Here is a 12,086-nt window from a genome sequence, read left to right on the forward strand (position 1 = left end):
ACTTTCCTACTAAGGAAATACCTATGGAAACTGTATATGGGAAAAGAAATAAATGTTTATGTAGCACTAGGCACTATGCTAAGCACTTTATAATTATTATCTTATTTGATCCTCAAAACAACCCTAGGAGGTAGGTGCTATTTTTTATCCTCATTTTACAGTTGAGGAAGCTGAGGCAGATAGAGGTTAAGTGATTTTTTCAGGATTATAAGTGTTAGAGGCCAAATTTGAACTCAGGTCTTCCTGACTCCAGGTCCATTGTGACACCTACCTGCCTCTAGATTCTCCGAATAGTTGATTGGAACAGGAGCCTGAGGCTATGTTTGAACTAGCTCTAACTGGCTTGTGAGAGTCCATGGTTAAATTTTAAGTGTGAACATTTACACTTCTGAAATCAGCCAGGATTGATTTATTGTTTTGTGGGTCCCTAGTAGACTAAGAGAGTGTTAGAGAAAATGTTAAAAATCAGACTAAACTTTAAAAGTGTGTCATGTCTGTTTTTTTTTTTATTTTGGAGAGTAACTTTTGGAGAGGCAGTTGACAAACATTTACCAATGCATTCCTTGATCTAGTCTCAGTCTGCCACTAATTAGCTCTATGACCTTAAGTAAGTGCCTTAACCTTTCTTGGGCTAAGTTTTTTTTTTCCCAGTTCAACTTTTTCCTTTAATAAAATCAGAATATGCACAACACGTACAGTGCTAGCATCTAAACTAATACAATAGGCAATTACTAAACCTATAATTTACTAATCTATAAAACAAAAGAGACAGACTAGATCATTGCTAGGGCCCTTCTGGGTCAAAACTCCTTCTGTGGGTTTTTAAAAGCCACCTGGGGGAGAAAAGCAGAGTCAATAAAGTGTTGGTGTTTGTGCCAGGTTCACAGCTCTGTATTCCTGGCATTAGGACCATGCCTGATGATTGGCATCTATAATTTTAATTGGTATTTATGCAACATTTTTCTGTTATCTTTGATGACAGAGGTGTGGAATTTGTTCTTTCATGTCAGCACATTAAGGTTGGAACATTCTTGAGCTTGCCAGTCTTAATATTTAACACTGGGCAATCCGATGCACCATCGCAAATGTTTCCATGTTGTAAATCCTGGAACTCAATTTCTATCTGTTGTCACATAAAGCAAATTTTTATGTTTTAATGATTAGATGCAAAGAGTACTCCTCTGAGGACTGCACTGAGACAACAAGGTTTTCACGATGTGAACAAGCGAAGGACTTTCTTACAGGATAGCAGCTGGATAAAGAAGCGCCCAGAAGAAGAAAAGTAAGGGGGAGGAAACAGGGAAAGGATGGGGATGGGGGAAGAATTATAGGATGTAAAGCCTTACAGATCATCTAGTCCAATACTTACATTTTAAGGGCAGTTAGGTGGCACAGTGGATGCAGTGCCAAGGCAAGAAGATCCATCTTCCTGAGTTCAAATCCAGCCTCAGACACTTAATAGCTGGAAGACACCTGGCAAATAACCTAATCTCATTTTTTTCCTCATCTGTAAAATGAGCTGGAAAAGGAAATGGCAAACCACTCTAATATCATAGCCAAGAAAACCCCAAATAGGATCATGAAAAGTCAGATATGACTAAAAGGACTGAACAACAACAAATCTTCTTTTTACAGATGGGAAAATTTCAGACACATATACATTAAGAAACTTGTCCAAGATCATATAAGTAGTAAGTTAGGATATGAGATCATCTTTGAACTACAATTTCAGTGTTCTTTTTATTGCATTGCACCGCCCGTATGAATTGAGAAAGATGAATAATTTCCTTTTCATTGATTTTGTTACATATTCTATGTTTTGGTATGGTTTTGGTATTATTATTTGTGTATATATATGTGTGTATGTCTGTATATTCATACTCAGGTATATCAACTGAATCAGATTTAGAAAGCAAATCATTTTGAGGGTGGGGAATCCTTAGCTGTATATGAATAATTAATCAGAAATAGTGCGATTCTGTTTTTGTCTATCAGACAAAGCATTTATGTTTTATGCACTAAATTGAAATTAAAAAACCTTTATTTTCCAGATTCCAAACAAATAGCATGTTATTTAAACTAATTCAGTGCTTGGCACATAGTAGGAACTAAATAAATACTTGTTTGATTTGACTTGACTTGACAGGGAGCAAACAAACTACAATCCTGTCAATCTAAGGAAATGCCCACTGTTCTATATTTACTTACCTAGAATAATAACATAATAATTTACCTAACATGTTACATATTCAATTTGAATGACAGGGGAATTTAGCTATTATGTACTCCATCCCAGAGTAATTGCACAGTCTTCCAGTGACTAGGAATATCCTAGGACTATGTCCTTTTAGAACCCTCAATCTTTGATTTATGAAGGAAATCAAGGAATTATAGGAGGGTCTATAAGCAGACTTCCTAAAAGTGTGGTTGTATATTTCATGAAGCTGCTAGAACATTCAAGCCATTATAGCAGGTCTACTGTACTCTGGGCCTTTCTTGGCTATATGCAAAAAGTGAGCCCTTTAGGGGAATTTTAATCTAACTTGACCCTGGTAGCCACAGAGTAGCTATGCAGGTAAAATTCCATACCTTCTTCACCAAATAAGTGAGTAAGTGAAGCAGTTTAAATAGCTAGGGAATGAAATAGATAGAGTTCTGAACCTGGAATCAAGAAGACCTGAGTCTAAATCTGGTCTTGGACACTTATTAGCTGTGTGATCCTGGGCAAGTCACTCAAACTTCTGTTTGCCTCAGTTTCCTTAACTATAAAATTATGAAATAATAGCACCTACCTCCCAGGGTTGTTGTGAGGATCAAATGGGATAATATTTATAAAAAGCACATAGCACAATGCTTGTCCCATAGTAAATAATATATAAATGCTTATTCCCTTCTTTTTGCCTTTTTCTAGCATCCTTAACCCCTGCACTCTATAACTCCCCATTATCTCATGGCTGCTTCAGGTGCTCCTGAGTAATAATTCTTCCCTCCAAGGCAGTAGCTAGTGAGTAAACTCCCCTCTCCCCCAACACTTTTCATTTTTCATTGGGAAAGAGTGAATAGCACAGAATGAACAGGTGTGGATAAAATGAGATTATATTATTTTTTCCCCAAAAGCTACCTTTCCTTTTTCTATTTATGGTATATCCAACCTTCTAACCTCCCAGGTTCTCAACCTCTTTGATATTCTTGACTCCTCACTCACCCGGAACTGATCTCTTTAAAGTTGCTAATCTCTTCATTGACAGTTCTGATGGCCTTTTCCCAATCCTCATCCTTGTTGACCTCTTGGAAGTATTTGACATTGCTGATCCCTCTCTCCTCTTAAATATGTTTTCTCTCCTCTCCAGGTTGTCATGATGATCCTTTCTCTTGGTTCTCCTCCTCCGTGTTGAACTATCCCTTCTCATTCTCCTTTACTCCATCATGATCTGTATCTACAACCCTTGCTTTAGTCTCTCTTCTTTCTATATGCTTTTTTACTTAGTGACATCATTAACCTCCATGGGATTTAACCATCATCTTGTAGATCACTTCTAGATCTCTTTTCAGAAGTCTATAATTTTTCTCCTGAGTCCCTTATCTCTGATTATTGGACTTGTTGACTCAGACTAAACATGTACAAAATAGAACTCATTACCTGCTTTCCCTCCTTGAACTTCCCTACTTCTACTAAGGGCCCTACCATCCTTCCAGTCACACAAGGTCATAACTTTATTATGCTCAACTTCTTATTTCCCATCATTGCACAGGTCAAAGCAATTGCCAAGTCTTATCATTTCTACCTCCACAACATATTTCCTGTTTTATTCACACAGCACTTATCCTAGTTCATTCTGTCATTATGTTTGGACTATTAAAATAGCTTTCTGGTTAATCTCCCTGCCTCAAGTAATATTTCCCTTCTCCAATTCATCCTACATACAGCTGCCAAAGGGATTTTCCTAAAGCATAGTCGTGGCTCTGTCACTTCCCTACTAAATAGACTCTACTAGCTCTCTGGGATCAAATATTATTTCATCTAATTTTATCCTTTAAAATTTCTTTTGTGTAAGTTTTATCACATATACAATTACTAGTACAATAGTTCATACATATTATGTAGAAATTAGTAAATGATATGTTGAAGGAGGTTCATACTAAAAGAATTTTTACTAACAGAGGTATGACACCAAAAAAGTTTGGAGACCCTTAGTGTAGAGGATAGGGAACTGACCTCAGAGTTGGGAAAATTTGGGTTCAAATATGATCTTTATTCTTATAGGTTATGTAGCCTTTGGCAAAGTCACTAAAGTCTTGATGTACCAGACAACTCTTTACTACTGTTTCAAAGTGGTGATTATCTCCATTGGTAAAAAGAATTTCCTCATCAAGAGTCTGTCATATCAGTGAAATTACAGGTTCTATTGAAAAAAAAATCAACCAACCAACCAACTAATCAATGAGCATTTGGTTACTGCCTACTATGTGTTAGGTACCATGCCAGGTGCTGGGATTAGTAAGCCAAAAATGAAATAATCCTTGCCCTCAAGCAGTTTACAGTTATAAGAATGAAACCAAGCTTCTTTCTCTTCAACCTTTCCATGAATTTTGTGAATTTTCAGTTTTACTAATTATGTACTTGGGAGGATGTAGTTCTTTTGTTGTGGCACCATTGTTTTCCTATATGGGACACTAATGAACATGGGCCACATACTAGCCCAAAATTTACTGTATATGCCACATGCATTGCGGAGATACAGATTCATGTATTTATCAATACAATCGTACCTCAATATTTATCATTAAATCTTAGAATCATAGCGTCAATGACTTTTAGAAGGGACTTTAGAGATCATCTAGTCCCACCCCTCATTTTACAGATGAGGAGTTAAGTCCCAGAGAAATTCAATGACTAATCTAGATTGTAAGTGACAGAGCCAAGATCTCAAATGAGGTTCTTGACTCTAAACCCAGCACTCCTTGAACTACATCATAATGCTTTTCTCTTTGGTTAAAAGAAGTTAGGGGGCATGTGTGGAATATTTCTAATGTTCTAAGGTTGATATCATGGTAGGGGGGCAACAACATCCAACTGAACATAGCCTAGGATGGTACAGCAAAATAAAAATGTGAGGTTGTATGGACCATTGATCTGATACAATATGACATTTTTAATGTTCTGACATAGTGGAATTTATACACCCATATGCAAATGATACTGAGGACCTAATTTATTCCAAGGCAGCAGCAGGAGAGAATGGATGGTGGTTTTGTACCAAGTATACTTCCTTAACAAGATACAGGACCATAGACAGATGTGGGCTGCTGCAGGTCAAGGGGGAAATTGGTTTTGGCAACACCTTTCTTTTACTCTAGATGGTCAGCTTCTGGTCTGCTTGTGATTCTTCTCCTACAGGTGGAGAGCCTCCCCTTCTTCCTGCCATTCCCTCTCAACTTCATGGCATGGCAAAGCATGAAAAGTGAGTTAGGTATCAACAGCGCACAGGTGTGAGTCCAAGTGGGCAAAGGCACAGAACCTCCAGAGTAGCTAGCAAGAGTAGCCTTTTCAATTATTTCAATCTCACTGCTCAGAATTTTTTAAAAATTGATAAATATGATTCTTTTTTCTACGTTCATTAAATGTATTTTCACAGTACTGAGGAATTTGAAGGGAGCAAAGCTAAGAAAAAATGTGGTATTTCAGGTTGGGTTGATATGATGCAGCTCCACATACTTCCTGCCTTGGCTCACGTCCATAGACCATACTACATGTTTTGACATTTCCTAAAATTGCCTAAGCTTCTTAGTTTCCTTTTCAAGTCATTATACAAAGTAAAGCAGACATGGCTTTTAGATAGCAAATATGAGGGTCTATTCTAACTAGAGAAACTGTAGTTTCAGAGGCCTAAAACACCCTTTCTCTTTTGAATTATTACATTTACTGTTGTTTATTTTCCCTAAGCTTTTTTTTTTCTACTGTGGAAAAGAATGGTAGGCACATTGCTTACCCTCTCCGGGCCTCAGTTTCTTCAAATGCAAACTAAAGAGATTTGATTTGATAGCCTTTAAGTTTCTTTCTAGATCTACAAACCCACTATTCTATCATTTCAAATTAAGATGTCTGGATATCTGAAATGAAATCTACCAGGTTTTTCAAATAAGCGCATATTAATCTTCATATAAGTTCAACTGCCTGCTTAGATTGGGATAGGCTTATGCATCCACCTTTCTGCTTTAAAAAACTATTTGAAATACATTGAAAAGTAGGTGGTCCCATGTTCCCACCCCTTAATGAAAAATTGACGCAGTTGTTGAACTTCATGGAAATGTCATGAGGCACATTAGAAAAATTGCCCTTTGTACTGACAGACTATTTTCATATCCTCATGAGCAGTCAGGTGGTGACTGGTTAAAATAAATAGAAGCTTGTTTTCTTTTGCCTGCAGTGAAATGAAGAAACCTTTGCAAGAGAATTGTGATGTCTTTTTTTCCCTTCTCCTTTGTTTTATATTTACCAAATACTGTAGTAACTATTTCTATGAACTATTTTTTTTTTAATCCACAGAGATCAAAACTATGGCAGAGTGGTGCTAAATCGACATGCTTCTCATGAGGCCTTGGACAGGTGGGTATCTCAGTCAAGGTATATGAATAGCAGAAATTTCAAATAATGGGAAGCCAAGGGAAAGGTACTGTCTTAGTTAGAATTGCTCGTCTAACCACAGATTATCGGTGGCAAATGTAAGGAATTCCTTAATTCTTTGGGCACGAGACTTTAGGAGAGTTCTGCAGCATAATTATGAATTTGGAAAGAGGGAGGGGAGGTACTGCAATAGTCTTTCCACTTATAATTACCCAGCGCACTTTGAAAAAAAAAGCATGGGTAATGAAAACATAACATGATGTATTGCCGGACCACCAGTTTGGGATGGATTATTTGGTGAGTGTGAAGGAACACATTTGGAAATATGATTCTAAAAGGCCAAAAAGCTATGTAATTATGAATTATTCTTGTTTTTTTTTAAATCTCTCCTATAGAGAGGTCCTTTATTCTCAGAGAAAGGATTCCTGGAATATGGAAGGAACCATTCTTGGATTTGGTGTCTGAGAACCTGGGTTCGATTTCAGTCCTGCCACTTACTAGCTCTATAACTTTGAGAAGTCATTTAACCTTTCTTAATATTAGTTCCTTTATCTGTAAATTAAGGGGGTTGAACTTGATAGCCTCTAAAATTGTTTCTAGTTCTCTGACATATAATTTAAGATCTTAGGTTTTCTTACTGTCTGGAATGGTCCAACCTTTTCTCTGCTCTAGAAACTGTTATAGGTTTTCATACAAGTATTTCCAATTATATGGAACTTCCAAGCAAATAAACATGACTGGTAAATGTTAAACAATAGGTAAAATCAGTAGCAACTCAGAAACTTCAAATGCTAACAAGAATCCAATATAGAATTTATAAAAGTGGTTACTATAGTATATAAATATTAGCTTATACTGTCAGAGTTTTCATCCCAATAATTCTGTGAAATGGGTAGTGAAAGTATGATTCCCAATTTATACATGAAGAAACTATGTTTCAGAGAAGTCTAGTGATTTGGACAAGAGCTACTAAGTTTCACCCAGGGAATAATGTCAGTCCTGGGATTCAGATCCTGTTTTTCTGAATGAAAGTCCCAAAGTATATTAGAAGAACATAATCATCAGAACATGTCCATCAGAAGAATATAATAATGAAGTTTGTTTCATCAGAGAAATTCTCTAGCTATTCTATCAATGGTGAGGCTGTGAAAATATTAGGTTTTCTACCCTGAGGTAGGTGAGGTAGTTGGAGTCATAAAGTATGGTTTAGAAAAAAAAAATAGGGGCCTGGGAGAAGGCTAAGCAGGTTCTTAATTGCAGTGAGAGATAAGGAAACTCTAGCTTGGAGAACTAACTAGGTATTGGGATAGTCTGAATGCAGGTGGGCAGGAGCTGAAGGGGAGACCAACAGGGACAGGGAAGTTATAAAGGGCAAATCCAAGACAAATGACCAAGAAATACACAAGTTTCTAATTCTAGGAAAGCAAATCAGATTGAAAAGGGTCAAGTTTAGGCAGAGGGCATCTATGGAATCCCAGCTGTCAGAGATGAAGCTTTGCTGGTTCTTTACCATATATACCCTGGGGTGGAAGATCATACCTTATTCCTTTTTCTTCCTGCTTAACCTGCTGTAGTTGTATTCTGAGCAGGCTCTGACAGCAACTAGCCCATTATTCTTTCTCTGACAGTGCCAAAAAGATATGTTGAGTAGGAGTAGATGTTTTCTTTTCAGGATATCAGTCCCAAAAGGTTAAGGAGGTGCTTCAAACATAGCCTGGGAAATTTTCTAAATCCTGTTTTTTGATTTAATTTGAGCTGGTTTTTGTTTTCCCTTGGAACACCTCTCCAAATGGTGTTACCTTTTCTCTAAACTAGCATTTTTTAAATATGTGACCTGAAACCACCTCTTCAAACATCAGTAACTATCCCAGTTTCTGCTCTTCTAGGATTTGAAAACAAGTCAATTTTCATTATATTTGCAAACTTTATGATATGATAAGATACATGTTGAATGCAGCAATGAAGAAGGATGAAGACTAAGAATTGATGAGGAGGATTGTGCCAGTGTTGTATAAACTCTGGAAAGTATTACCAAGCTAGAAAGACTGTTGAGATGGGCCTGACAAAGGATGGAGTAATTGTTCTCCAAAAAGCAAACTTGATAATGTTGGGAAGCTCTTTAACAGAAGTTGGCCAATAGATAGTGAATTGATTTTTGTCCAAAAGGTTGTGAAACTAACCATTAAAATCAAGGATTGGGAGAGGAGTGGGAGGGGTGGTTTGCAAACTGGTGCCATGGTTCATTTCACATCAATGAAATCAGAGAACCTTGAAATATTGCTGCCATATTTTCTTTGCTTTTTGTTCCCTTGCCACTTTTGGGCTTCTGTGATTAGTTTATTATGATTCCTAGATCAAAACCTCTCTCATGGAATCACAGAATTTGAGAGTTAGAAAGGGCTTTCAGTGACCATTATGTCTAACCTAGATTCCTGAGTGGTAATTAACAGCCCAGGAACTGTGATCCTCTAAACATAGTTAAGATCACTTTACACTCACCCACATGAAATGTTAATTGTCACTTTTCTTCCCACTCAGGCATGCTTTAGAGATTTTCTAGCAGCTTAGTTTTAACTTGACATTTCCCTATCCAAAATAGTCCAGCCGCATCTTCAAAGCTGGAGAATTTATTGTGTACTTCCTCTTCTAGATCATTTATAAAACATCATATAATAAGACTGGGAGACTGTAAGATTAATATTTTTACTCCTTGCCCTCCTGCCTCTCCCTACCATGATCATTTAACCCTTGTTTACTGGATTTATTCAATCTCTATGAAAAAATATTCCATCCTATTCTATGACAACTTAGCTTTTTAAAACAATCTTTTGTATGGGATTTTTAAAAATCAAAACTTCTCTCATAGAATCACATAATTTGAGAGTTGGAAGAGAACTCAAAGACCATCTAGTCGACCTTATGAGAATCTCTACTATAATATAACGGAGATAAGTGGTAAGCCAACTTCTACTTGAAGACCTCCAAAGAAGAGGAACCTATCCCTCCTCAAGGCAAACCATTTGACTTTTGGACAGTTCCAATCTTTAGAAAGTTTTTTTTTTTCTTTCCTGAAATCAAGCCTAAATTTTCTTTGTAGCACTTTGTATCCACCTTGTTCTTGGTTCTGGCCTTGATAGCCAAACAGAAGTCCAATTCCACTTTGACATGACCACCTTTCAAATAATTCGATACGGCTATCATGTCCACCCTGATTCTTTTCTCTAGACTAAACAAGTCCATTTCCTTTGATCAGTCCTCATAAGTCATTTATGCAAGGCCCTTTATTATTTTGGTTACTTTCCTCTACATACAGTAGCAACAACAACAACAACAGCTAGCATTTATATAGTGCTTTAAGGTCTTCAAAGTGTTCTACACATATTAACTCATTTGCTCTTCACAACAACCCTAAAAGGTAGGCACTATTATTATCCCCATTTTACAGATGAGGAAACTGAGGCTAAGAGAGGAAACTGAGAAAGGTTAGGTCATGGAGTGCCCAAAGGCACACAGCTATTAAGTGTTTATGACTGGATTCAAACTTAGGTCTTACTGATGCCAGGTCCTGTACTTTCTCCACTTCATCACTTTACTGCCTAACCAGCTATTCCTCAGCTTTTTAATGTTATTAAACTAGGGTGAATACAATATTCTCCTTTGTCTATATGCTTACTCATCCCCACAAAGAATTCTCAGTGCCAGATTTCTCTTTACACTTTTTCCCCAAGTAGGTCTGTGCAATGATCAGTGTGACCATGGCAGGTTACACATTTTGATTATCAGTCCCCCAATTTTGCTTTCAATTGTTATTATTATTATTATTATTATTATTATTATTATTATTATTATTATTATTATTGTTATTATTATTATTATTTTGCTAGGCCGTGGGGTTAAGAGAATTGCCCAGGGCCACACAGCTAGTAAGTGTTATATGTCTGAGGCCAGATTTGAACTCAGGTCCTCCTGAATCAAGGGCCAATGCTCTATCCACTGAGCCACCTAGCTGCTCCTCAATTATTTCAAAACTCTTGGATAGGTGGCACATAATCAGCAACATTAAGTTAAAGTTTTTCATTTAGGTCTAGAACACCTTGTGTGCATATCTCATTTTCAGCTAATATCTTTTAGTAGCTTCTTCAAAAGGTGATCTGAAAAATAAACTGATTGCATTCTGAAATAATTTTCTAAATGGCTTTCTTTTCCTGTGCTCTTGATTATTCATTTATTAAATGGATCTGTGATCTCATCTGCATGGGTGCGCCCTTTGCAAGTGCAAATAGCAAAGCCTTCATGCCTTCCCATCCTCCTAGTAGAATATAAGCTTCCTGAGGTCAGGGACTATCTTGTTTTTGTCTTCGGGGCCTTAGCCCACAGCACAGTGGCTAGTCAAAAGGTTAGGGGCCTGTGATTTCATTAGAATAGAGGATTCCTATGTGATTCCTTTACCAATGCAAGTCATAACCTTTTCTTCAACTTGTAGTGTTAAAGAGTTGTCCAGAGAACTGAGAGGTTAAGTGACTTGCCCAGAGTCAAAATACATGTCAGAGGCAGGCAGGATTTGAATTATGGACTTCCTGGCTTCAGATACAGCTCTCTATCTATCTATCTCTCTCTCATATTTGCAAACAGTGGGTGCATAATAAATGCTTATTGAATGAATAAAAGTGCACTTTTCTGTCATATCCTTTAAATCTTCTATAGAGGATTCATGTTTCTGACATGGTGGAGGACTGACTTCTAATACTTTTACCGCTTGGTAGGCAACACTTGGACTATCTTTTTATTATCTCTCATTCTCACTACAGGATGACCCATCTTTCTGGTCATACATTTCTTGGATGATATCTTTTACGCACCTCTCTTGCACAAAGGAGTTGATGGTAAAATGTTTCAGCCTGCTAATATCTGCCATGCCTCTTTCCATTACCCACTAAGAACTACCAGTAATATACAATGAATTAATAGTCAATCACCTATTATTTGCCATTTAGATTTTTCAGGTGCATCAAATATAGTATGAAGAAGTAGTTATTTTGTTCCCAACACTAGATTGTGCGGTAGCTAAATGTCTGCCTGCACAGGATAGTTGAGTACCAGGAAAAAAGATTTTATTGCACAGTAATTAACAACACTGACAACAACATATATATTAGCTGTTGTACAATTTGCATATTATGTTATATGATTTGCATATTCTGATTCCCAATGTGCACATGTCACATTGTGGTTGGGATAATTGGGTACAGAAAGGATTGCTCTATTAGCATGGATAATTAGGTTGGCTGTAATTTTTTCCTGTTCTAAAATACTCAAATGGACTTGTTATCCCACTGATGAGGGTATTCCCTCCAACAATGCAGACAGAAATCTATCTGTGTATTCCTACCCTATACCACTGTTGTTCTTGTCCTCTCAAAAGTGCAGCAAAAGAGGCTCACTCAAAATGCTGGGCATCTTC

At 37.0% G+C, this 12,086-nt stretch overlaps 1 protein-coding gene across 20 annotated transcripts in view; it reads left to right on the forward strand.

The window, feature by feature from the left end:
- Window positions 1–12,086, forward strand: part of SCEL (sciellin) — a 152,663-nt gene that overhangs the window by 29,622 nt on the left and 110,955 nt on the right. For all 20 annotated transcript variants that reach the window (XM_078147216.1, XM_078147214.1, XM_078147212.1 and 17 more), the window contains 2 exons: window positions 1,165–1,282; window positions 6,548–6,607. In XM_078147216.1, the coding sequence (XP_078003342.1) occupies window positions 1,165–1,282; window positions 6,548–6,607 (178 nt within the window). The remainder of the gene's footprint in view (window positions 1–1,164; window positions 1,283–6,547; window positions 6,608–12,086) is intronic.

Source organism: Phascolarctos cinereus, unplaced genomic scaffold, assembly GCF_003287225.1.
Source record: "Phascolarctos cinereus isolate Bilbo 61053 unplaced genomic scaffold, phaCin_HiC Scaffold_7;HRSCAF=346, whole genome shotgun sequence".
Lineage (NCBI taxonomy): Eukaryota > Metazoa > Chordata > Mammalia > Diprotodontia > Phascolarctidae > Phascolarctos > Phascolarctos cinereus.